The sequence below is a fragment of the Gadus morhua genome, chromosome 22, assembly GCF_902167405.1.
Source record: "Gadus morhua chromosome 22, gadMor3.0, whole genome shotgun sequence".
Classification (NCBI taxonomy): Eukaryota; Metazoa; Chordata; class Actinopteri; order Gadiformes; family Gadidae; genus Gadus; species Gadus morhua.
In genome coordinates this window covers 18,051,500-18,079,111 of record NC_044069.1, presented here as the reverse complement: position 1 = coordinate 18,079,111, position 27,612 = coordinate 18,051,500, and the positions used below count along the sequence as shown (strand labels likewise).

General features: G+C 44.5%; 3 protein-coding genes and 1 long non-coding RNA gene across 4 annotated transcripts; 3 read left to right on the top strand and 1 right to left on the bottom strand.

Annotated features, from left to right (window-relative positions):
• LOC115535953 (uncharacterized) lies at nt 1-3,533 on the bottom strand. The gene is made up of 2 exons (XR_003974582.1): nt 3,248-3,533; nt 1-1,672 (listed from the first exon to the last, which is right to left on the bottom strand). It is a non-coding gene; the product is annotated as an uncharacterized LOC115535953 (long non-coding RNA).
• Nucleotides 2,945-4,600, top strand: polr1h (RNA polymerase I subunit H). The gene is made up of 5 exons (XM_030347564.1): nt 2,945-3,120; nt 3,279-3,398; nt 3,506-3,606; nt 3,707-3,816; nt 4,018-4,600. The coding sequence occupies exons 2-5, from the start codon at nt 3,281-3,283 to the stop codon at nt 4,040-4,042; spliced, it is 354 nt and encodes a 117-aa protein (XP_030203424.1). The 5' UTR covers nt 2,945-3,120; nt 3,279-3,280; the 3' UTR covers nt 4,043-4,600.
• Nucleotides 4,601-4,653: 53 nt separating this feature from the next.
• gtf2h4 (general transcription factor IIH, polypeptide 4) lies at nt 4,654-13,276 on the top strand. Its single transcript, XM_030347560.1, has 13 exons — nt 4,654-4,939; nt 5,026-5,130; nt 5,945-6,076; nt 6,214-6,399; nt 7,876-7,984; nt 8,624-8,692; nt 8,989-9,072; nt 10,043-10,205; nt 10,631-10,761; nt 11,309-11,356; nt 11,952-12,030; nt 12,692-12,753; nt 12,985-13,276. The coding sequence occupies exons 1-13, from the start codon at nt 4,824-4,826 to the stop codon at nt 13,093-13,095; spliced, it is 1,395 nt and encodes a 464-aa protein (XP_030203420.1). The 5' UTR covers nt 4,654-4,823; the 3' UTR covers nt 13,096-13,276.
• A 58-nt stretch (nt 13,277-13,334) lies between these two features.
• Nucleotides 13,335-27,097, top strand: sh3bp5lb (SH3-binding domain protein 5-like, b). Its single transcript, XM_030347559.1, has 6 exons — nt 13,335-13,953; nt 14,265-14,327; nt 14,504-14,632; nt 19,049-19,210; nt 22,345-22,518; nt 24,205-27,097. The coding sequence occupies exons 1-6, from the start codon at nt 13,699-13,701 to the stop codon at nt 24,925-24,927; spliced, it is 1,506 nt and encodes a 501-aa protein (XP_030203419.1). The 5' UTR covers nt 13,335-13,698; the 3' UTR covers nt 24,928-27,097.
• The last annotated feature ends 515 nt before the right edge of the window (nt 27,098-27,612 follow it).

The window sequence follows — 27,612 nt, the reverse complement described above, 5'->3', positions numbered from 1 at the left end:
TTGAAGGTATCTCTGTGTGAATGAAGTCCCAGGGTGGCCGGATCAACCCCCTGGGGTCGCCGCGTCCACCGTCCTGCCGGCCCTGGAGTTTCCTCTTCAGCTACTGGGAGCAGCGAGCCACACTGAGGCCTGTGGCGGGGGACTGGTTGACATTAAGGTCCAGGGGGTCAAGGGCAGAGGACTGGTTGTCTCTAACCCTGTGTCAGTAGTGCACTGAGGTCCGTGTCCTCAGAGCGGAGGCAGCCCTCTCTGTTCCCCCAGAGGGTCCCTGTGTGCTGGGCCAGTCGGCTCGGCAGCAGCCTGGGAACCAGGGCCAGCCCTTCAGCTGGACTGCGCTGCAGGAGGCTGCAGGTCAGAAGGTGCCTGAGGGTGACACCAATCCTCAGACCTCCCATCAGAAGTTTCTGAAGATAATGTAATGAATGCATACGTTTTCTATGTAAAGAGGCGGATATCAGGTGGGCTGTGTTCTGTTCCTATGTCCCTCACCGAGAGGAGAGGTCTCCAGAGGCCGCGGGGCTCACGGACCAGGCAGAGACCTCCTGCCCCTCTGTAGAGGACTCTATTCACACCCCACATCTCAACTAAGGGATAAAGAAAAAGTTTCAGTATAAATAAGTCAAACACCTAAATTAAAATGTGGTTATTACATCAGAATACACAAGTTGAGCTGACTGCAGATGTGTTTTTATAGATTGTACTTACTAAACTGTCCTCTAGCTTCCCTAACATAAAATACAATATTTTAATGGGATTCCTGACATGTTTATTGTGCATGTTGGTCTCTGTCATCAGTCCATGTTATGTCGTGCCCAGTTGGTTACAATTGACGAATGTTTGATTTTCGGTTACTAGGGTAGACAGAGCTTACAAAGAATGTCGTTCAATGTTAAATGCCATAATAGTGAGTTCAATGAATAATGAGCCTACTTCTGAGGAAATTGCATAAGTTCATGGAAAATATGGAGTCATATATTATGTGCTGAGCCCAAGTAATGGGTCTTTCATTGGCACTCCTTTCAAACGTTGGTGGTGAGCTGCTGCCCTGGAAATGTTGGTTTTGCAAAGCCGTGTTTACAGTAAGTGTCTCCTATCAGTCTGAACCTCGGCATTGAGGAACCTTTCTCCTAGCCTGTGGCCAATCAAAACAGCCAGGACAGAGGTTAAAATGTCCTCCCACACTGGTCACTGAACTGCAATCACTTTGTGGAGAAGATATGGGGGTTGTTTAAGGGTCAAATAATGAGTCAACAGTACAAAGTCAATATTTGTAGATGGTTTTTTTTTCTCATAAGAAACACTGAAGACAAAATAATGAGTACTTTTTGCATAAAGATCAAAATGATCGTTACAGTTTACACGAAAGCAGAAGATTAACGCTCCATGCTGCTTGTTGCATTGGACCGACCAGGGGTCAAGAGGAGTAGTTTAGGGTCTGTGGTGCCCACCACCACCGCCAAATGAGGGCAATGCCTCTTCATCGAGGTCTCCTCCTTCCTCTCCTCTCCTTCCTCTGGAAAACCGCAGAACAATACTACCACCCAGTGGCGACATACGTGCCAACAGCTTTGGTTTTATTCCAGGGGATATACAAATCTACTTCCCCTGCCACCTCCAGCTCATTCTCCTCATAGTCCCAATGCTTGTTCTGCATTCGTGCCTCTCCATCAGCCTGGGTGAAAACAGAGAGAGTAGACATAGTGACCTAAAAGTAGGCCTACCTGTTCGAGGTGTTTCAACATGAGGCTGTGCTGCTACATTTCCCATTACCATGGAGTAATGGGAACCCCGTGGTGGATGCGTTAACGTTAACGTTGTAAATGCTTTCACATAACGGCAGGCTGAAAACAGGGAACAGTCTCAGGCGGCCACGAGACGGATGCAGACTTTATGAAGCTCTTCCTAGTTTGCTTTGCCACAAAGCAGTGGCAATGTGGTAATATGATTCTGCACGGTGTTGACAATCGTGTTTTCCACTATGATGTGATTTAGGACCACTGTGATTGATATGGCCTTAGCTGATAGGGCTTATCATCTGCGTTGCAATCATCTCTGTCTCACTCCCTTTTAGCCATATGGTGCTATCACAGTCTTCTACACTGTCAACAAGAGAGGTATACGATATGTTATTCAACATACTATTTGCATTTCATTATTGCCTACCTGACAGAGGTGGTGGTCTTGTGGAGGCTTTACAGAACTATTACATCCTTTGTACAGCGTCCAGATAGCTTTAAAACGACAGTGCCTATTCGTACCCCTGGTACTTTTAACCTTGGCACAGTTAGGCTAAAAGCGTCCTATTTGGGCTAATTGCTAGCTAACGTAATCCACTGAACCCCACTATTTCAATATTCTCAAAATTCTAACTGACTACAATGTTTGTTCTTCTTAAACGAACACCAACCGAGGAAAATATACTCAGGGCAGACCTTTGACAGTTTTGAAGAGTTCCAACTATGAAAGCATTGAGTGCATATGGGATACCATCCAATGCCTAACGAGAGATCTGAAAAGATATACTGTTCAGATACAACTGTCTCAGGTACATTTAAGTACTCTAAATTTACCCTTTCTTGTGTCCATTTCGAGTCAGGAGGATACTAAAAGGTTAGTAAGGTAATGTTTGATCCAATGCAATCAAATTACATTTGGAAAGAAAATAATTGATTAACATTGGCTATTGTTTAACTATGACTAAGAGACATATCTTATTCTTTCATTTTCATTCATCATCACCAGGGTACAAATAGCATGATAATTGTACCAGGGGTGCAAATTGCCGCAACATTAAAAAAATAGCTTTGGATCATCAAATATTTATCTGCATTAACAACGCAGTATTGTCATTTGTATTCACCCCGTAAAGCCTCACTGAATAATTAAGAAATATATTTAATGTTAAACCACACACGCTTGTTTGTTGATGAATCAGAATGGACTGCGGCTGACTGCGATGACGTCATCAATACGCGCCGGGAAAGATGCGTGGTCTGTAAACAAATCCATCCAGCCTGCTAATAAAGAGTAGCTGTCATTTGTTTACACATCATTTCAACTTTTCGTCGCTTGTAAACACTTGTGTTTGGACAACGCCAGGAGCTTAAACAGGACAACAAGGTTAGTCCTATTTAAGGTCGAGCACTAACACGTGTTGGTTCAGAATGGAGTAAACTCCCAGTGAATTTAACCGAAAGTCAGATAGCACGCAACGTTTTCCAGGCATGTAAAGATACAGTAACGTTACCTCACGCCGGCATATGGTTGTTTCTCCTCAGCCATGTCCTGCTTCAGCGGGGACTCGAACTTCTGCCCAGAGTGCGGCACGGTGCTGCCTATGCCACGGGCGCTGGACGCCGTCACCTGCCCGCTCTGCTCCTTCCGCATCTCCATCAGACGTGAGGACGGTCGCTCATCACATTCCTATTGGATTGACGTCTGTCAAGCAGATATGGTGTCAAACGCTGAAATAAAAATTGATCTGACTGTGTGATTTCCTAAATAGTTTTCGCTGGTCAGGAGATCAAATCCACAGTCGTCTTCAACCCAATAGAACAGTCGTTGATGCTGGAGGAGGAGGAGGACTCTGAGCTTAAGGGACCTGTGGTAGGAAGGATGATTGACTGGCTGCTTTAACACAAAGGGTGACTCTGTAGTCTGCAACTTATGTTTAATGAGATCGTTTTGCTGTGCCTGAACCTTTCAGACGGACCGGCGTTGTTCCCGCTGTAACAAGGAGGGGATGGTTTACCACACGAGGCAGATGAGGTCTGCGGACGAAGGACAGACTGTGTTCTTCACTTGTATACACTGCAGGTAATGTCTCGTTTGTGTGCCCAAAACCTTGGGGTTTCACAACTAAAGTCTTTACAAAATGTTTGTTTTTGCATGAAATTGTAGAAATGTATCCATAGTTCCTCGGGGTAAAATCTTAAAATACCTTTCTGAAAAATATATGTTCACTAGGAAGACTCTCCTCACATCACTGATCTTCCTTGTCTGAACTGTACGTTGCAGATATCAAGAAAAGGAGGATTCCTGAGAAGTTCCGATGGTTCTTCTGCGCTCCAGATATAGAATGCTTTGTTGGATGATCTGCACTGGGCCATGTTCCCATTTAATGAGGCATGTCCAGGCGTATGATGGCATCCATCAATGTCATGCGTCGTTAATGTTGTATAATAGCAGCTACTCAGTGTCACTGACTGAGTAGCATGTTAATATAGTTTTGTATTTGTTTGGATTACATTGATCATATCCTTTTACTTGAACACAAGCTAAACTCTCAAATTGTAAGCATCAATTTTTAATACAATTTAAGAAATTGACCTCATTGCAATGTTATATTGTTTGAAGTACACAGGGTGAAACAAAAGTATAAGTATAAATCCCCAGACAGATATTAATAAATGATTTTGTGTATGGAGGCTCCACTTTTACTGTTTGTTCAATATTTATAAAAGCATCAATCATCACTGAAAGAAATCACTGACGTTTTAAAAATGAAATCATTAGTTTTCAAGCAAATTGAGCATTGTGAAAATACAGGTTTTTCGAAGCAATGTTTCATGGTAAATATTGATTAAAGCATTACAAACTCGATCATCCGTATCTATCATTACAAGTTGCATCCTGCTCCTGGACCGCGTCACGTGACTAGACAACATGGCCGCCTCCTGAGGACTTCCAGAACGAGGAGACCGCTTGTTTATTTATATTTATCAAGTCCATTCGGCAATTGAACGACATCTTAAATCCTACTTGAGGGTTGATCGTGTTAACGGGTTGGCTCACCGTACATAGCCGTTACTGTTTTGTATAAAATGAAGCTTCGTGTCCAACTGCAATGTAAAAATCTACATGAATACCTGAAAGAGTTGAGTCCAGAGATCCTGGACAAACTGTACAACCACCCGGCAACATGTTTAGCAGTGTACAGGTGGGCTTTGGATAATCATTCATTTGATATACATTTGTGAATATGTAGCATCATTTGCAAAATAATCGTACGTCATTCATTTCCAGGGAGCTGCCTGCATTGGCGAAGAATTATGTGATGCGAATGCTTTTCCTAGATCACCCTCTTCCCCAGGCAGCACTGGCTCTGTGGGTGAAGAAAGACAGTCAAAAGTAAGCTACGCTGCTTATTCTTTTCTATTTTCCTATTTTTGTTTAACCATTTAAAAAAATGGTTCTTTCAATGTTTTTTGATGATGCAATTTATACTATGCAAGTAATAAGGGGACTGCTGTAGTGTCCCTGGAGGTGGTGATGGAGAGAAGGATTGTACAGAAATTGTTGAGCATTATCGACGATAACACGCATCCCTTGCACAATCTAGTGAGGAAACAAGAGTGTTTTTAGTGGGAGGCTGCGATTGCTAAGCTGCAGAAGGGACAGTTTTAAGAATACTTTTTTTACCTACTGCAATTGCACTTTATAATAACTCCCCTTTTTAGTAAGGACAGAAGAATGTTCATTTAAACTTTAGCTTGCGCTGCTTATATATATCAAACGTATATATATGCTTACATTATTATTGTACTTATTATTATTTGTATTTTTCTTTACCTGTTTATTGCACACCTGTATATTTGCATACATTGTGTACTGTTATCTCTGAGTAACAGCTACGTATACTTATGCACATGGACCATCCATTCTACTTTTTCTATCCGTGGCTAGGTATTGTGGGTGCATGGTTTAGGTGGGATATGTGTGTATACATGTGTTGTGTTGTTTATGTTTGCTGGCTGCTGGAACGCCTACATTTCTCTGCTGAGATGAATAAAGTATATCTTATCTTATCTTATAATAGCGATCCAAAGTCATCATATCGTTGAATATGCGGCTGGTGCACACACACCGCATTTTCAACGGACACTGACAGAAGGATGGTTCAACACCGATGTCTTTTCGTTTTGCCCCTCGATTTCTAAAACAGATATCATGATGAATGTGTCTCAGTGCTGACCAGTCTAAGACTGTGGCACACACAGCAGCTACAGGGCGGTCTTCAAGGCAACATCTTAAACCCCATCTTCAAAGACAATCTCAGGATTGCCCTTCTTGGGGGGTACGTGTTTCTTTGTGACCTCTTTTTAATTCCACAAATTGTTGTATCGGGTCTATCTTGAATAGAAGTCATCATATTATACTTGTTGCATGAAAAAGTCTTTCACTCTCTCGGTCTCCTCTGGATTGAATGTGCAGGGGCAAAGCGTGGTCGGACGAGGGGAGCAGCATCGGACCCGACCGCCATGCCCGGGATGTGGGCAGCCTGGACCGCTACGCGATGGAGCGCTGGGAGGTGATCCTGCACTTCATGGTGGGCTCCCCCAACGCTGCCGTCAGCCAAGACCTAGCGCAGCTGCTCTCACAAGCTGGCCTCATGAGAAGGTACACACACACACACACACACACACACACACACACACACACACACACACACACACACACACACACACACACACACACACACACACACACACACACACACACACACACACACACACTAGGGCTGAACGATTTTAAGAAAAAATTGAAATTGCGATTTTTCTGGTAGAGATTGCGGTTTCGATTTCAACCACGATTTATTTTCTTTAAATCAAGTTTCAGTATAAATTAATATAACCAATGAATTCCATTAAGGTAATGCAATAATGAAAACTGCTGGCAACAGATTTCAAATGCAAGACTGTTTATTCAAGTACCTAAGAAACAACAACCAAAAAAGTCAAATAAAAAGGGAGCCCTCTTTCTTAAGTAAACTTGCTTCAATGGCTCATCAGCATCAAAATAATTGCACTTTTGTAAAATATATTAAAAAAAAAGAAAAACGCAGCTTTGACGATCCCAAAATCGTAATGCTTGAGATCGCGATTTTCGGTCGAAAACGATAGATCGTTCAGCCACACACACACACACACACACACACACACACACACACACACACACACACACACACACACACACACACACACACACACACACACAGGTGACTTCTCTGGGGGGGGGCACAAGTTTTCTTGCACCCCAAAGGTGAGGTTTGGGGTGCAAAAAACCTCAATATTTAAACAAAGTTAACTGACACGTTTTCATTGCATGTCCCTTTAATTAAAGCAAACGTGATGGAACGCTGTGCTGTGAGATAGAACGCTGTGCTGTGCGATAGAACGCTGTGCTGTGCTGCGATAGCACCCTGCCAAATCCCTCCCCCTCTCTCTCTTACAAGCGCGCGTCAAGGACATACAAGAAGAGGCAATGTATGTGCATTTTAATGCCCACAACATGAACCTCGCCTTTTAAGATCCAGTTTCAAAGATTAACATATGCCGAGATGTGATGAAGTCAAAGAGCTGATCAATACAATTAAGAGTCACCAAAAGACTGTCATGGTTGGACTCTTTCCATAAGCATGCCGGTGGGAACAGTTTGTGCCCGCTTTGCCCCATCCGCTGGACGATGTGAGTGAGCATCGTGAAGTCAGTTCTTGCCAACTACGAGAGCCTGGCGAGTTACTTCCATGATTTCTACATTTCTAAATGAGTGACTGAAATGTAATTAAGCTAGGCCTACACCCATTTATTAGGGCATGTTTAAGGAAAATAAGTGCACGCCTCGCCACTCGAAATTCACTAAACGTAGTTGTCAATTGGTCACACACACACACACACACACACACACACACACACACACACACACACACACACACACACACACACACACACACACACACACACACACACACACACACACACACACACACACACACACACACACACACACACACACACACACACACACACACACTAATCTAATAGACATAGATATAAAAGAAATAGATATCGATATTGCTGTGTTGTTGTTCTTCAGTGACCCAGGGGAGGCGCCCTGCATCACCTCCGCTGGGTTCCAGTTCCTCCTTCTGGACACATCCAGTCAGCTGTGGTACTTCACCCTCCAGTACCTCAACACTGCACAGGTGCCAATCCACTCTTTCACGCATGAATGTGTTTACCCAGGGTTCAAGTTAGGTGGGAGCCAGTGGGAGCTGAGCTCCCATAGAGAGAGGTCTGGCTGCCATGAAAGCAGCAAGCTCAAATATCTGTGGGGGTCTCTGAAAATACAGCAGCATAATATTGTAATTACAAATAAAGCTATTTTCCCTCCCACATACAGAGTAATATTGATGTTATGTAAGGGATAATAGAACGCCGGTCATTATCGGGAAAATAAGCCCAGACCGGGCGAACCGGACACTGACCCGAATCGGAGGTGTCTTGCTAAGCCCCTTCGACCTGGAGGGGCTTATCAGCGCAAGGCCGGTACGGCCTGATAAGCCCCTCCAGGTCTCTCTCACCCCCCCCCCCCCAAACTGAGTGCAAGGCCGGTACGGTCTCTCCCCCCCCCCCCCCCCCCCCCCCCCCCCATCAACAACTTTTAAGAGACCCCCACAGAGATGGAATCATAGCTTGAACCGTGTATTTACCTTCTTAGATTCATGTTTATCGCTATTGGTAAATAAAAGGAAGATTGTGCATTTGTTATTGATTGAATTTCAAGCCCTATCAGGTCCAAACTAAAGAATTTGTTTGTTTGTTTGTCCGTTTGTCTGTCTTAGACTCGGGGCATGGACCTGGTGGAGATTCTGTCCTTCTTGTTCCAGCTCAGCTTCTCCACCCTGGGCAGAGTAAGTTCACTCCATCAGACCACCGCTACATGTTAGAGAGGGAAGGTGTTCTGAGGTGTAAAGCGGCCTTCTCGTCTGCCTCCGCCGGGACCTTGGTCTTCTGTTAGCCTCCTTAACCTCTGGTTTATAAGCCCACCCACCCATGTGTGAGGGTTGCTTTTCAAAAGTGAAATATTACTCTCATTTAAGCCACATGCCAATGTACCATACTATAAGCCAAACTGGTGGTGATTTATATGTGTGTCATTATCTCTTGATCAAGATCCTGATAACACTCCAAACTCCTGTTCCCTCAGGATTACTCCGTGGAGGGCATGAGCGAATCCCTGCTCACGTTCCTTCAGCACCTGAGGGAGTTCGGTCTGGTGTTCCAGAGGAAGGTAAGGTGTAGATGACATCCACACCCCTTCACCCGCACTGTTTAAGCATGCTTCATAGTTGGGTTTGTACTTGACCAGTCTATTTGGGAAATAATTGAGTTATGGTTGTATTAGCTTCAACATATGTTGAGATAATAAAAATGATATCTATGGTAATTGAATGGCAGGTATGAATGAAACTGTAGCCGCCCCTTGACTTTGATAAGATGCAGAGAGTTTAAATGGGGGACTTAGGGTATTATTATTTTCTCTTGATGTTTTCACCATCTCAGGCACCGCGAAAACTACAAAAGACACACAAAGTAAAACACTGATGTTTAAAAACTCTCAAATTACAACACCAATGATTATAGCTTCACAAATGACAACCATTACAACACACAAGAGCATGACAAAGACAACACATTCACCATTACAACCAACAGCTGCATCGTATGAACCGTATGATAGCATGACCTTTTACCTGGACAAACCCCACTAGGAGCATTTCACAGATATACCAGCATACGATCAATATGAACATATCCGCTTTCCCAAAGGGTGATAAATCAAACATTTCATTTCTCAAGTTGGCATTTCACGCCTTGTTATGTTGCGTAACGTGAACCAGGCAGATACCGCAGAACATGGCTGGACCCACTGCCCTGTAGACATGCTGTTTGAAACCATAGCATATACTGTAGCTCCCTCTATGGACACAAATAATTCAGCAGTGTGTAAAACACACTGTATCAGATCACCATTAAACCATAGAAGATGACCAAAGGTCAGCAGGCTAATACACTGTGTACAGAAACAATAATAATAATAACATGCGTTTGTTCATGTTTGACCTAAGCATGTAGTATAACAGGTTCCTATGAGAATGCATCAAAGGGAACAGAAAGGCTGAAAAAAATTAACATTGAATCCTTACTACTTTGTTTTTTAAAATGCCCTAATGCGTTCTCTATTTACCGTCATGCTACAGAGGAAGTCCAGGAGGTATTACCCCACCAGGCTGGCCATCACGCTGGCCGCAGGCATCACCAGCAAGCCTTCCTCTTCCTCCAATCCCATGGATGTGGCCCCTGGCACCGTGGACACCAGCTTCATCGTGGTAGAAACCAACTACCGCATATATGCCTACACAAGTATGTCCACCGGCTGCCTCTCAACGTCTCTGTGTCCTAGACCAGTTGTGCCATGCATTCGTTCATATTTTTTTTCAATAGTATTTGTTGTTTAGCAGTTGTAAAGCGTTGCCAACCTTGTTGTCCTAAAATATTTCTGTGTACCAGAAAAAGCATCGGTAGTGGTCAAGTTTTATAAAATTAAATAGGAATATAATACAGGGTATCCTATTTTCTATCAGAATAAACCACAAGCTATAAACTCAATGTGTGAGTTCTATAAATATGATCAATAACATATTATAGTAAGATTTAGTTTATAAATCCATAAAGGACTTTTTCTTTCAATACTTTTGGTAGTTCATAATGAAACACAGCCAACACAGCCAGCAGGACCTGGCTTAAGGCTTGCATGGTGGTGATTGTCCTGTATGTCCTCCCCCCAGGCTCTGAGCTCCAGATAGCTCTGGTAGCGCTGTTCAGTGAGATGCTGTACCGCTTCCCCAACGTGGTGGTGGGCACGGTCACCAGGGAGTCGGTGCAGCAGGCCATCGCCAACGGGATCACCGCACAGCAGGTACGGTGGCCCGGGCGCCAACCCGGGCGCCAACCCGGGCGCCAACCCGGGCGCCAACCCGGGCGCCAACCTCTTCATTAGGGTTTCAGATAATCAAACATAGCAATAGACTTAAATTAAAATAGAAAATCTGTCTTATACAATAGTCAAAACAACAGTTAAGATTCTTTATTTATGTTTTTTGAAATGTGGTCATTATCAATCATTGTGTCATTCCATATAATAGAGGGATTGCAAGGTGTTGGTATTCCGCTGGTATCTATTGAAACTGGGATACTGGTGTATCCCATATATTCACTCGGACATCTATCATAAGCATTGGGTCGCAGTGTCCGCTGTACAGAAAGTAATAATAATAAAAATAACATGATGGATACTAGCTAAGGTGAAAAAGACCATTTAAAAAGAGATTGATGCACTCCTTGGTGGAAGGTTATGACTGTGAAGATATTATTAATCAGTAAAAAAATAGATAGGACCTCACAATTTTAATTCGGTCCTCCAGGCTTTTCTTTGTTCGTGGTTTTAAATGAGTCTCCTCCTCTAGATCATCCACTTCCTGAGGACCCGGGCACACCCCATCATGTTGAAGGAGGTAGGCTGCCCCCCCCCGACCCGACCCTGAACCCTCCCCTTACTGCCCCCCACCCTGAACCCTCCCCTTACTGCCCCCCACCCTGAACCCTCCCCTTACTGCCCCCCACCCTGAACCCTCCCCTTACTGCCCCCCACCCTGAACCCTCCCCTTACTGCCCCCCACCCTGAACCCTCCCCTTACTGCCCCCCACCCTGAACCCTCCCCTTACTGCCCCCCACCCTGAACCCTCCCCTTACTGCCCCCCACCCTGAACCCTCCCCTTACTGCCCCCCACCCTGAACCCTCCCCTTACTGCCCCCTACCCTGAACCCTCCCCTTACTGCCCCCCACCCTGAACCCTCCCCTTACTGCCCCCCACCCTGAACCCTCCCCTTACTGCCCCCCACCCTGAACCCTCCCCTTACTGCCCCCCACCCTGAACCCTCCCCTTTCCACCAGCCCTTCTTACAATGGGCCGGTTCCTGTAATAATATTTGACTGGACCGTTAAAGCTCCACCACCTCCTTCACCTCCCCCCTCAGACTAATCAGGCCGCCTCTGGCTGCTCAGCTTCCCCCCCTCACTCTGCCTCACCTCTCCCTGTGTGCGTCAGACTCCGGTGGTGCCCTCCACCATCACGGATCAGATCAGACTGTGGGAGCTGGAGAGGGATCGATTGCAGTTCACAGAGGGTGAGTGAGTCAGCGCGTGACCCTGCTGGCCGTCTCTCCACCACCGCGCCCAGCACGCACACGCATGCTGATTTACCCACCGTTCATGTTGCTAGCAGGCACACCACTGACATTGTTATCGACAGGATGTTACTCCTGTCTTGTTATCATTAAAGCTTGGCAGTTCGCATTAATATAAGGGTTAGCTTTTACATGATCATTTAATATTTGGTTATTTCTAAGAAATGTGCAATTTAAACTTCATGAGTGTCACAATGACACCATGGAATGGTTGTTTACTGTTCTCCAGTAAAAAGCAACAATGAAAATGTTTATTCAAATGTTAATATTCACATGAATAAGGGCTGACCAAAGCATCTGAATTATTTTCAGCGAGTGATGTTTGATGTCTGAGTCACGATGTTGATTGATTTCATTTTCTCGTGGCTCCATTCGTCCTGCCTGAAGGTTATGACTGACTGTTCCCTCTCTGTTGATCGCCCAGACTCAATAATAGCTTGAGTTGTAACTCTTTCTCTGAGAAATGTTGTGTGCTGTGATGGAGCGGCTTGAGGAGTAATGTAGTGCTTGCCCTATGACCTCACTATTCTCACATGTTTCCCAGTGTTCTTCTCCATCTGAAAACATTTACTCATGCTGTGGTTCCTGTCTTGTCCACCAGGAGTGCTCTACAACCAGTTCCTCTCCCAGGCAGACTTCGAGGTGTTGAGAGACCGGGCTCAGGTCAGATTGGTTTTAATAATCGGATTAAATGAGTTTCCTTCAGGACATTATACCGACACTCATCCAAAATAAGTACTGTTCCCAACCTGCTGGCAATTTTGCAGACAGAATTTTGCATTATCCCTTTTTAGATAAACATATAATTACATTTTCTATATTCTGCCTATCTACATAATGCTGACTGCTTTTTAAGGAACGGCATTGATGGATAACCTCTTGTTTGTTATTCAGGGTCTTGGCTGTTTGGTGTGGCAGAATGTTCCGCACAGAGTGATGGTGGTTACACAACAAGGACACAGTGAAGTCAAGAAGTTCTGGAAGAGACAAAAATCGAGCACTTAAATTAAATGCGGATAATTATGGAAATGAGCAGTGATGTCTGAATATTCACTGTATATATTTAATTGTTTCATTTTTTCTAAAGGAAAGTCATGTGGACTCAGATGGTTTATTGCCTCCATGGATGTAGCAGACTTGTGCTACCCAATATCAATTTTGAATTAAATTTTTATATGAAAGTTAATTGTGAATGTTATTATGTCTTATGTTATTTTGCTCTTAGGTCGCCCAAAATAGTTTTTAGACATGACGCCCAAATGTTGATAAGGCTCTCTTTAATATTTATACACAACTAAAATGTAATACTTCCCATTTGCATGAAGTAAATACTTTTCGCGAAGAATACAGTTTGAGCCGGTGAGGAGAGAAAGCAGCATCTCCAGTCGTCCAGCAGAAAGCCTTCAGATCAGACAGCAGGAATCAGCTCGCCGGCTCCCGAGGAAGCACCTCTTCTCCAGGATGACGGGGGATTAGTCTAAACCGGGGATATCGGAACATAAATTACATTATGAGGGTTTTACATGTCACTCGGCGCAGAGTACCACGCTGTCTAGTTATATTAAATAAACACCGGAGATAAAGAGAGAAGATCGCAACAGGCCGCAAATGGAGCCGCAGAGCTCGCGTCAACCGCTACCGTGTTCAGGGGACCCTGAGCCGGGGGACCTGCGGGAGGAGACTCCGGGAGAGGAGGCGCAGGATGGAGACAGCCGGCTGAGAGAAGGAGGAGGGCATGGCAGGACTACAGCCGGCAAGATGAAGCCGGAACGCGGGGATGAGGGAGAAACAAACACGCAGGAGAAATGCGACGATGATGATGGGGGCGATAAATACGAAGAGGAACTGGACCCGAGAATTCAGGCATGAAAGATAAACACACACACAGGGTTAAAAGTAGTAATGTGTATATATTAATGGATATAGTAATATGTAGTAGCTATATATCTTTCACTTTTTTAGATGAGGTGGTTACAAGCTGAAAGATTGTTTTCTTTTAATGCAGTTATACAAAATATTGGCTCGATTTAGACTTCTGGTGTTGTATTTTAGACCTGCAGACACCTAAAATGATATCTTACATGTCTAATATTATATATAACTTAAGTGCTATCCAACTACCAATCTGACCACATGATTTAGAATTAAGAAATAATTGAATTGTGTCTTTAAAGGGAGAGCTGGAGCACCTCAATCAGGCCAGTGATGAGATCAACAAGCTGGAGCTGCAGCTGGATGTGAGTGCTCTTTGTCACTGACCATAAACAAACGCACTGTTTCTCTGACCAGCCCTTTCATGATCAAAAACTCAACTGTCTCTGTAATTGTAATGTCATTTGTTATTGATTCAATCAAAGTGTTTTATTTGGGGTACTTTGTATTACTTCTAAAAAAGTTTTGATTTCCTTTGCAGGACGCCAGGTCTAGCTACAGGAAAATACTCACAGATTCTGCCAGAAAACTAAACGCTCAAAATGCGAAGCTGGGCGCATGTATTGAAAAGGCCAGGCCCTACTATGAAGCCCGCAGACTGGCCAAAGAGGTGTGTATCTGCCATTCATATCATTGTTTTAAAAACATTTCACCAAGTTTGCACTGCTTCTCAGCTCCCCGGTCTAAACCCTATTTAACATCTCAATGCGTTCCACCACCAGCCCATGCTATGCTATGCCCATATTGATTAGAGCTTACATTTTCAATCGTTAACCATTGAGATATGATTTTGGTTCAGAAACAAAAACATCTTAAATATCACAACATTGGAAAGGACAACACAGTCTTACACATTAATGTTAAAGCATATATATAGTGTCTGTAAAAGCTAACATAACATTCCAGTGTTTCATTTTGTGGGTAAAAAGTTTATTTTTATACCATAGTCCTTCTTGCCTTCATTATTGCCCGTAAAACTGTCTTTCTCTTTTCAGCAATTCCTCATTCAATCCGTCTTTAGTTCTGTATCCAATTATATTCTCACAATTTCTACTCAATATCTGTTGTTAATGTGAAACCACATCCTGTGGTAAAGCCCTGACTCCTCCGTCCACACGGTCCAGTTAACTGCGGTGTTGTGCGGAGGGAAAGCAACACGGGGGACTCTGTTTTGAACTCGGTGCTTGCGTGCCATACCGTACCATGAAAGGGAAAAGTACCGTCAGAGATACTAGGGAAACGCCGTTCACAGCAAGTCTCTTCTGTCCTGTTTGCAGGAGCTGTGTGTCACTGATTGGTACAGCATTCCTTTCCAGACAAATGCATGCCATTAGAAGTGGCTGTACCCCGGCCAGTGCTATTATATAAGGCTAAGTAACGAATTAACTAGGAACTCTGCTGGGTGATGGGCTTATTGTAAAAGTTAATTGACCTCACACAAGTGAGATACAACAGTGTTAGTCAGCAGCATAAGGGGATTCATTAAATTAGGGGCAGTGAACCCAAAATCAACAGTCAACCTTTTAAATGTGGTAATGTGCCCTATGATCATCAACATAGTATGGTATTTTATCATTGTAACTGGCAAAACATAGGATTTGACTCCATTGTTTTACTAAATTAGTCTTATTTTTGTCTCCATAAACCAATTTGTCAATGTTCCACTCCGCTCCAAACTGGTATTTTTTGTGACGGCCTTTAAGTATACCTTTCAATATCACGACGAAGGAGCAGAAGCGGCCAGGTGTGTGTGGTTGTGTAGAGCTGGTTCGGGGCAGTGGTTGATGTTGATGTCAGGGCCTGAGAGAGGGTTATGATTCACAGACAATTATAGTGTAATGCCACAATGTGTGCGTGTGGGTGTGTGTCTGTGTGGAGCTCCGTCTTCTTGGCATTGATTGATTTTTATGTCCACGTCTGAGGGAGGGTGATGCTCCTCGGACACTCACAGCATAACGCCACGGTATGTGGCGCAGTTCATACACAACATCGCTCATTATACGCTCATACACAAGCGCGGTAACAGCTCTAAAACATTTTTTACAATGTTTTTGTTTGTTGTGACCAACAAAAACTCAAACCCAACCCCTTTTTTTTTTATCACATAGTGTTTGAATTCGAGCTGAACCGGGATTCACTAGCACTTTGAGCCATTTTTTATTAAAGGTCATCGTTCATGGGAGTGCTGGAGTCAACACCTTCGCCTGTTTTGCGGTTCTCAGTCCACAGTGAATCCTGCTCGCTGCCCGTCAACGGGCAGAGAGGACCGCCTCTTTCTGAAGTTCTCTACCCTGATTGGATAAAGTAGGAACGTGATACCAGCATAATTAATTTTCTGTTAACAGGAAAGTGGGAAATGGGAAACCCATTTTACTGACCCAACACTCTACATCAGTGATGGCTGTCGTAATACTGAGCTACTTCACACTTATTATAACAAACTTACACTGCCATTAAGGGCCATTAAAGTGGAATTATATTTCATGTTTTAATAAGCGTCTTTATTGTATTCATCTAATCAACGGAAGCTTACTGAGGCCTTATCTATGAATCAAAGTTTTTAATTTCCATCCCTGGAACTACCCAAGGAATCGTTACATCGTGTTTTCTTAAAGCTAGGGAAGGCAATTTATTTTAGAACAATCTTTTGTAATATTTGTTGTAATTCTCTTTACATCCCGAAATTAATCAATACATCAAATGCTCGGAAAAAAATAAATAATTAAATCTGGTATCTGCAGCTGTCACAGGACCCTTATAGGCCCGTCATTCAGGCTTATTAAAGCCATGTAATAAGCCTGAATGGAATTATTGGATGGCCTGCCTGTCTGTCTACCTACCTACCCGTGTGCTTACTGCGTATGACCGGGGTCTCCCGAAAGGCTAGGCAGACCTGTGCTAAAGCTAGCGAGCTAGTCCTGTGTTTGGAGGGGCTTTGGAGGGAGGCCTGAAGGGAGGGGAGTGTTTTTTTCCAGTTGGATCCTTTAAAAATGTAGCTTACTCTGGCTGGTTTCTTCAAAGTGCCTACCCCAGCTTTACCACTGGTGTTCCTTTGGGCTGAATCTTATGAACCTTGCGGTTCTCCTTGCACTAATGAACCAGTTTGGGAAGAGGGAAACAGAGTTACGAGGAGCGCTAGGAGGCCTATGTCTGGAGGCAGTTAGTAGAGCTACCAGTGTGTGAAGGTCCGGAGGGCTTCTTCTCTGAAAAGCGCGGGGGTGAGTCCAGTCCAAAAAAGGTGTTTACATTCACCCAAAGTGGTGATCCAGGAGCCTTTTGAGACCACCCTGGGCTCAATAGTTCACATTCTAGTTCTCTCTAGAGTTCAGTCTGGCCTTGAGCCCGTTTAAATCCTTTTTCTAAAATGTTGAATTGAAAGCCCCATTCAGCGCTCGGAGAGGGAGGTTCAGTCAACACTGGACACGAGTGCCGCAGAGTGCAGACTCGCATACTGGTCGTGCTGAGGAAGTGTGGAAATTGACGGAGCAATCAAAACTGGACTGAAAAACACTCACTCAAGAACAACAGAAATGAACAAAGAAGGCTTTTATCAGAGACAAACTTGTTTTTGCTCTATTCCAATTAGATTGATCCAAAGCTCTCTTATATAATTTGATGGTTGGAAGATTTTGAACCAATCAATGCCGTGATTCAATGGAAATCAATTGCGGTCCAGCCAAGACCAAGAGATATTCAGTTTAAATACCAGAGGCTAGTGATACAGCAGGTTTTGGGGAAACTGGCTGGCATACATATTCAGCAAGAGTCTCAGAAAATGTCTGAATGGACCAGGACTGGTGAATAAGGTGGCCAGATGAGTGCTGAGCCCTGCCCTTGCTGCTAAATGTTAAACACACTACCTGGCAACATGTATTTGTTTTCATTTGATCTGTTATGTATTTGTTAGGCCTTCAATATTCACTCAAGCCTTTGTTGTATATGAAATGGATTTAGAATATGAAACAAATGTACTCTAGTGTGGAACTGGAAATTCTCCTTATGCATTACTTTCTCAAGCTTATTCTGACCGTAAACTATTTTATTTTAGTTACGTTTTCACAGTAAACTAGGGCCCTCATGTTGTTGACGTGCATATAGATTACGTTAATATAGCCTCCATATCGTTAGTGAGCCAATGCCGAAGCTGAGAGATCTGCCTCTAATCGATCAGAACTGATTGCCTAAAATGTGCTCCTTGAAGAACTGTACAATCAACATTGCACAGGATAATTGTAGGCAGTAATTGAGCTAATGAAGACAGGGAGGATAAGGGGAAGGGGTCTAATTGAACGTAATAAGGGGGAAAATGGATGGTAAATTTTAAATTGCCAGTGCCAACATTTTTCAAAGGTGTAAAAATCTAGAGCCAATCAAAAAATCTTGGAATTGCCAATGTTTGTGTTTCTATACTCTGCAGAATATAAAACAAAATCCCCCCACTGCTGTTTTACTGAACTGCCTACTAAACAGCTACCACCTCCCTTCTGACAACTATGGAGTGAGGCGCCGGATATCTCCCTGTCAGAAAGATCCATGCTAGTCAAGCAGTCATCGATCTTACCTTAAACATTGGTTTCCCTGTCCACAGTCGCAGCCCCCTCCTCCAATCCATCTGTCTGCGCTGTCCTCTGCTGTACGTCCAAAAGTCACCATTTTGTGTTATCTCCTCCCAAATGAATTCAGACATCGCTTCCCCGTGAACTTCAGCATACCAGAAGATATTAGAGTTATAGGTCCGTGGCTGACATACAAATATGTCTGGATTGTCTTTATGTACGCAAACCGTCCTCCTCAATTACGAGTTTATTATTATTTTAACTCCTATAATTCATAGATATTGTTTTCTTTTATATCCCCTGTCCCCCTTGGCTGTTTGAAGCTTAAAAGGTTGAATCTGTCTGCTCTCCGTCCTCTAAACGTTATATTTGTCGTGCTCTTTCCGTGAGGCGCTGTAACGATGAGTGAGGAGGAACCTTTCCCTCAGCCTTCGGTCATGAACGTGACGTGACCTTTAACCCCGTCCCAGGCCCAGCAGGAGACCCAGAAGGCAGCCCTGCGGTACGAGAGGGCGGTGTCCATGCACACGGCGTCCAGGGAGATGGTCTACGTGGCGGAGCAGGGGCTGCTGGCCGACAGGAACACCCTGGACCCCACCTGGCAGGAGATGCTCAACCACGCCACCGCTAAGGTACAATGTCATTAGACATGCTAATGTTAAGGCACCAATACTCAGACACGCTAATGCTGAGGTACAGTCACTCAGACATGCTAATACTAAGGTACAGCCACTCAGACAAGCTAATGCTAAGGTACAGCCACTCAGACATGCTAATGCTAAGGTACAGCCACTCAGACATGCTAATGCTAAGGTACAGCGTCACTCAGACGTAATACTGCTAAGGTACTGCGCCACACAGACATGCTAATGCTAAGGTACAGCGCCACACAGACATGCTAATGCTAAGGTACTGTCACGCAGACATGCGTTGTGTTACCTTATAAGAGAGACCCAGTCCCTCATCTTGCCGTTTATATCCTTGACCAAATCGAGGGTGTCATCCTCCATGGGGAGGGGAGCCCACTGCTGGGGTTCAGGCATCTGGTAGGCCGCCCTTTTGAGGTACGTGACCCGACCAATGGGGGCGAGACCCAGGAGCAGAGCCAGGAAGTGCTGGAGAGATGCATCTAGAAGGAGCTAAGGGAGTCACCGGGGAAAGGGGTGCCTGCACACGCCCCCCCGCCTTGTCCTTTCAGAGACAGGGAGAGAAGATGGAAGGAGAGGAAACAACCCAATCAGGAACTCACTCACTGAGCAGGAACAGTCAGGGCTGTGGGTTTTCTTTTAAAGTCAACCTTGAATCGCCATTTAATCCGGTAATGAGCAGGAGACATGGGGGCTCTTGCAGCTGGGAAAATTATTTTTTTCCAGGCTCATTAAGATTCCTGGACAGCTCCCTTTGTTGTGATTGATAGCTTTGGGGGGCAGAACTGAAGTTCAGTGCAGGCCAAACAAAGAGCTTTGAAGCCGTGGATATATTTTAGCAATGCGCCAAATTGAAATGTCTTTTAGTTCAACGATAAACTCGGAGTGAAACCGAAACTGATTACAGTGTGTTGGGCAAGAATGGTAATTAATGGCGGTCTCTCTGGGCGGCTGACAGACGGTAAAGCTCCTGCCCAGCGGTGCTGCTCTATAGTCCCGGGGTGGAACACTGATCTGAACCATTCTCTACCTAGCAGCTACACTGTAGAAGTACCGGCAGCAGTCTCACTAGTAAGGTGATCATTGAGATGCCGTAGACCACCGTCGATTACTGCAAGAATTTCACTGTCAATTTACATCAAAGTGTTACAGTGTATATGAGGTACGCTGCTCTGCCTGCTGTGCACTTAATGTGTAGGATCCCTTTGGGAGCGATACTGACAGACACATCTTCTTATTGTGCGTGTTAATGTGTCAAAAGCGTAGCATGTAGCCCTTTTGTCTTTTCAAATGAATGTCTGTCAATCATCTTTTGCATGCAGCAATGTAAGCTGAATGCAGTCAGTGAGGAGCAATCAGTGAGGAGCAACTTGCAATATATATTTTGTGTATAATACAAACCCAACCTGCACCCTGTGCACCCAATCGTTAAATTATATATTAACCACTGCTTAGAAGCCAAATTGATACAGGTCATTTTACACTGGCCTGTTTGCGTACCATGGGGAATATGGCGAGCTGAATGAAATAGCACAGGTCAGGGGTTGTGCGTGGAAGGTGGTGTAGTTGGCGTGTAGTCTGATTAGTATGTAGTGTGGAACCACACTGACCTGCAGGGCAGCGCTGCTCCGGCTAATCAATGATGATTAATGTCCCGTTTCTTTTATATCAAGGTTGGATGTGCTTATCGACAGAACTATTTTTACCCATGAAAGCCTCTATTCCACACCGCTGCCGCAGGTGCATCGTGACTGAGCACAGAGCACCTCTCTTTGTCATCATGGCCATGTCCTCACATTTCCATGCATGTTCTTCATGCTGTTTAAATACGTACAGTCTCAACTACCCACAACACACAGGCCAATCAATGTGCTGTCATTCCTCTGCTGTGGGTATACTGGTTCGTGTGCAGGTTCGGGTGTACATGCTTCTTGTTTCTTCTTATTAAACTCTAAAGGTCACTTTGTTGTGGCGTGAAGAGATTGATTGGCCCTGACATGCGTTGCCTGGGGGTCTGCTGCTGCTACTGCTGCTACCCAGCTCTGGTGTGGGGGCTGACTTCAGGAGGCCCTGGGGGGGGGTGGGCTGGCTTGAGGAGACCCTGGGCTGGGTTACACCAACTGGGCGTAAGCCTGGTCTTAACTACGCCTGGTCGTAACTTCGCATTCTAAGTCCAACCTTACCGTTACGCCGGTTGCACCAACTGGGCTTAGTCTTCTTTTCACTAAGACCAGGCGTATCTATAGCGATTACATCCAATCCATTCAGCGCAACCATGGCACGTATAATAGATGTACAACAAGCGGGCATTTAGACGGGAAAGATTAATTAGGGACAGAAGCAATCCATTGGACGTTTATTTATTCACACAACATCTGCATCTCCAAGAGAATCCCTCTCCCTGCGTCCAGCCAGAGCAATCAAAGATATCGCTGGCCGATTAGTCCGTGCTCAACTTATTAATCAGTTTTGAATATTGTTTTAATTATGTATATATGTTTTATATAGGCCGACACATTAAACAGATCTCTCCTACAGTCTCAAAACACCTCAATTAGCTCCAATTGTCATTTGATGATGTTCAATGCATTGCTTCTGTCAAAAATAACCATTCCCGTCTAAATGCCTGCTCGTTGTAAACCAGACAACACAAATACATATTTTAATTACATTTGTTTGCAGTGTTTTATTGTTAGGCATTAACACAATTGATGAATGACAATGAATGAAAGAATGAATTATTTATTTCGGTGTCCAACAGCATGTCAAGTAAAATAGTAAATAGCGTGTCGGCACGAGGTATCCTAGCAACGCGGTGATATGCGCATTCCATGCAACATTCACATGGCCGCGCATGGTTAAGACCGGGCGTAGTTAAGACCAGGCGTAGGTCCCGTTGGTGCAACCCGCGTTAGTTCCATTCTAAAGCCATGTCTTAACTGAGACCTACTTAGCAGTTACGAACAGGTTGAGTTAAGACCAGTTGGTGCCACCGGCCCCTGGTGGCTTCAGGAAGACCTGGGGGGTGGAGCTGGCTTCAGGAAGCCCTGGGGCGAACTGGCTTCCAGAGGTCATGTTTCTGCTGCTCAGAGGTTTCCTTCTTACCCACAATGCCCCAGGTGAACGAGGCAGAGGAAGAGCGTCTACGCAGCGAGCGGGAGCACCAGCGCGTCACCCAGCTGTGTCAGGACGCCGAGGACCGCGTGCAGAACCTGCAGAAGGCGCTGAAGAAGGTCATCGTCAAGTCCAAGCCCTACTTTGAGCTCAAAGTGCAGTTCAACTACATTCTGGAGGTGCGTAGCCGCAGTGCACGGTGGCAACGTGACATGATGTATTAAACCAACCTTGAACTCCTTCATCCTCATGGTACAGCCCATTCCCCGGAGCTCCTTAGTGGACACCACACATTGACTTTCATATTTCCTCTGTAAAATCCACATTTCCGTTCCCGAGTATGAAACGTGTCTCTCCCAGGAGATCCCACGAATAACCTTATTCAGGCTCAAAAACTGCATGCGCAAAACAGCTGCTTTACGAAATACATTCACAAGAGCTGTTAGGTGTTGACACCTTTTAGATCTATGATGGCTCCTTGTTTAGTACACTGTGGACCACTGGCGTACTTATCTCATGTTACCCAGTGGACCTACCCTCATGGCCAGCGGAGCTTCTGCAAGTCATCCACACGCAAGCGAAGGCTAGCCAGGGCTTGCGTGTACTTTGAGTTTACGCCTTGTACAAATCAAGTGTTCAGATCTAATGAGAAAAAAAAACTAAAGTATGGCTTCATCACCGGTGCTCTGTCTATTATGCAATGGCAATCGCTATTCAAATAGCATTTATCACAGCAATAGAAGGTTTGGGATCAGGTTAATCATATCCAATCTCAAATATGTACACTGCGCATCAGGTTTGGTATATAGGCAGATTGATTTCTCAAAATGTTGCCGAAAACATTATAATTTGCCTCGTCGCTAATTAGAAACTGAAATGTAATTTGCAACGCAATCAAATTATGGTATTCCAAAAAACATCAAATTTTTTGTTAAATAAGATAATTGAGCACAGCATGCGTTATCGGACTTGACTTTATAGTTAGAAGTATTTTTATGTCTTATTTTGTGTTTTGTCACAACACATTTATGCAAAGGAAAGTCTTCATTATCCCAAATGGGAAAGTGTGTTGCAAAATCCTTCAAAACCATTTCCCAGTAGCCTATATTCTATATTATATTATTAGTGGCTACAAAAGTAGAGTTTGATTGATTAAAATGATAAGTGAATGCCAGAACACAGTCTCTTCTCACTAAAACCTCTGTTACCAATATACTTTGACAGAATGTACATCCTTATACCCGTACTGCCAAAGGGCGTTTAGCATGTCGTTAGCCTCATAGTATAATAGTCGTTTTTAAATATTATTGTAATATTTTTCATATTGTATTTAGCGTGACATAGCTATTTGTCAAATATGTCAAATAGCTGGCTTAGGCAGATAGTTATTAAGGAATATAAAAAGCACTCTGATTGGCTAAGGATCAGCCAATGAGGAACAATGAATCAGCAGAATTAGGTTATGTATCAAAATTTGGCTAAAATATGACAATTTGAGACACCCCCTTGTCTCAAAATGGTGAGTGCTATATGACTTATGTGACTGAGCCATGTGACTTATGTGACTGAGCCATGTGACTTATGTGACTGAGCCATGTGACTTATGTGACTGAGCCACGGGACTTATGTGACTGAGCCATGTGACTTATGTGACTGAGCCATGTGACTTATGTGACTGAGCCATGTGACTTATGTGACTGAGCCATGTGACTTATGTGACTGAGCTATGTGACTTATGTGACTGAGCTATGTGACTTATGTGACTGTGCTATGCGACTGAGCTATGTGATTTATGTGACTGAGCTATGTGACTTATGTGACTGAGCTATGTGACTTGGTAACTAAAGCATGCGATCTCTTTCCAGGAGCACAAGGCCAAGGTGGTGGAGCTGGAGCGGCGTGTGGCCAAGGTGAAGACCCGCTACTCCGTCGCCCTGCGCAACCTGGAGCAGATCAGCGAGCAGATCCACGCCCAGAGGGGGCGGGTCCCGCCCGGCCGGGCGCGGCCCGTGTCCTGCGGCGCGCGGAGCTCTCCCGTGGGCGCGGAGGCGGCGGAGGTGAGGGCGGCGGCGGCCCCGGGGGGAGGAGGAGGAGGAGGAGGAGGAGCAGGGGGAGGCCTGGCAGCCGGGGCCCTGGAGAGCGACTGGGCCGACGGGGAGAAGACCCGGCAGTGGGTGGAGCGGCACAGGAAGTTCGGCTGGGGCCAGCGGGACTCGGCCGGGGACGCGACCTCGGTGGCCAGCCTGCAGACCATCGCCTCGGACCTGGAGAAGTGCGACTCGGTGGGGCACCTGGGGGACCTCAGCGACCCGGGCAGCCTGGCCAGCGAGGAGGCGGACAGGGAGCGGGACCTGGCCCTCAGGGGCCCGGGGAAGAGGCGTCCCGACGGAGGACGGGACGGCGGGGGAAAGGCAGAGAGCGCAGAGGTGGCAGCGGACCCTGTGGTGGCAGTAACCGCCCCGCCAGGAAGCGCCCTATCAGGAAGCAGCCTGCTGGCTCCTGATAGGGCGACGCATACGAGTGGTGCACTGAGCAGAAAGAGACATGAGAGCTTTGTCAAGCAGCACAACAGAAGCGTGAGCTTATGAAGGCATGAATCAGTTAATGCTCCTGATTGGATCAGAATGGAACTGAGGGGACTCCGAAGAAGGGGGGGTTCAGGCATGCAAGACAAAGTTGCCCCCCATAGTTGTGTTGAACTGTGGGGGGCATCGACAGGTTCACTAGTTGCAAATGAATAAATGGCGACATGGTTCTTTAAGCTGAGGGCCATATTGTGGTGATGTTCTGATCAAGTCTGGGGAGAAGCTATTGCCTATCTACATAACATCCTACAGAGTCTAAGTAAATGCAAAAACAAACAAAGCAAGCCAAACAACAAAACGCCACTCTGTGTTTTACAGAAAGCTAAATTGAGATAAGCAATTTCTCTGAATTCAGACGAATGCTGAGCGTTGCTGCATAAATCAGTTTAAGGTGCAAGATCTTTTCCATTGGGATTACATTTACCAGCCATAAATAATGCATGGACGGTGTGCTGCCCTTCTTTGGTTTTTGTGACTTAAAATAAGTATTGTTCTTTTAAATTGTTATATTTATGGCAGACAAAGTAAAATTCTGTCTGTGTCAGGCACCTCAGCAAATCAACTCATCCACAGACATCCACGCCATACTGACAATAGTCTTTACATGTTGATCTATGAACCATACGTATTCTCTATCTCCTGGAAACCTGGACATGCGATTCATATTAAGACCGAACTCAAAGTATTATTGTTAAGGATAGTCTGAGGGAATGCTATTAGTGCCATGCCATCCTATGGCGTGGTGTTTGTTGCAGTTAGTCTAGGAGCTGCAGGAGAAAGGGATGTGTGGGGAAGGTTTCCTGGAGAACACCTTCGCTCACCATGATCGCACAACGATTATGGAATGTAGGTTTTAGTTTTCTGGAAACTTCCTTTTGAAACTTTTAGGCATTGATGCATCTATGGGCTCGCTGGTGTTAACAACAATCTAGAGATCAAGATTCTCTTGCACATGGCTATGCTTGTCTGGTCTAAGTTGAAATACTGCAGTCCACCAGATGAACAGGGAGTTCAGACCACCACTTTAATTCAATCACAGACATGGCAAATGGTTGGAAGTTATTCCTCAGATCATTTACACTTATGAATACATGCATGAAGTTTGGCATATATTATTTATACTGACATGATCCCTACCTCAGTAGGCTCACATGATTAACTGGTAGCTGAGAGGTTGTGTCTTTACGGTGCCTTCAGCCTAGACCACTTCCCTCAGCCATACTATCACATATCCATGGGATGGTCTGTTCATGGTATTAACTCTTATTGCCTGTACTGCTGACATTAATACTATGGTTGGAAAGAGACATTATATTTTATTTCTCAAATGTATACTTTTCTTGTTGATGAAGCTTCTAACTGTCCCACTATAGTGATGTACAGTAACCATAGTCTCTAAATAGTTGTGAATGGGATAATAGTATTAAACATGTGACATTGGACATCATCTCAACATGCCGATTGGAAAAACACTTGGAGCCCTGAAGCATGTTTCTAATGGACAGCATTTATCCTGACTCATTCTATATGTTCTTGTCAGCCCAAAACTAACAGGCTGGGCCTAAAAGTAAGAGATTGGATTGGACTGTTTTACGTAAACATTTGGACTTTAAAGGCAAAGTGTGTAGGTTTTAGCAGCATCTACTGGTGAGGTTCCAGGTCGCAATCAAAAGAATACCCCCCCACCCCTCCTCAAAACTCCCTTTAGAACAACGTAGGAGAGCTACCTGTACTGCCCTGTAAGGTGGCAGTAGTTTAACATCAGGATATTATGGTCTACTACAGCTCCTTCATAGATTTATAATTAGTATGTTGTTATTCAGTCTGTAAACTATAGGTCATAGCTGCCAAGTGAGACAGCGATAATGATAGAAAAGGAAATAAGCCTTGTTTGTCCATTCTGGGCTACTCTAGAAACCTGATGTCCTCTCCCGGGAAGAGGGTGGATGTCTATATTAAGGGCTTATTCTAACGCATCTAAAAGCAACACGATTCCTATTCACTTGGGATTATAAACTAATAGAGATACTTAGGAATATGGTATTCAATTTCCCATTTAGCCTGTTCTGCTGGATGCCACTAGCCTCACACTACACACAAGGGGAATGGTTCTACATTTGTAAATGCTTAATATACACACCTGTTGTAAATTGGACTAAATGTTTGCCCCACCTCCTCCTATTCTAAATTATTTCTAATTGTCTGTATTTATTGAGTTAATCAAATGAGTCAAAAACGGCGTATTTATTCATTCAGATGTCTACTGTGGCGTGCATCTTATTTGGCCATGAAAGAGGTCATGATCACAGCGTGAGAAGAGGCCCGCCGTTCAATGATCAATATCAGCATCTTGGATTCAAAGCCGTCTTCAACTATTAAATTTGTATTTTAATATGGCTTCTAAAATGTTTATGTATGTGTGTGTGTGTGTGTGTGTGCGCGTGTGTGTAAAGCGCAGTAACAACCACAATCATTTTCCATCACAGCGTAACACTTTACAACCCACCTTCCAAAGAAAATATTAAAAAGTATGCCAGATAAATAAATGCTAGTATTGGCGGGTTGCAGATGGGTAATCGGTGTGCTCGTGGGAGCGGGTGACCTTTGGCGGGAACACGTGGAGTTACATGAGGCATGTAAATGATAATGATTGGTTCATCGTTGGGGGTTGTTACTGGAAGCAAACAT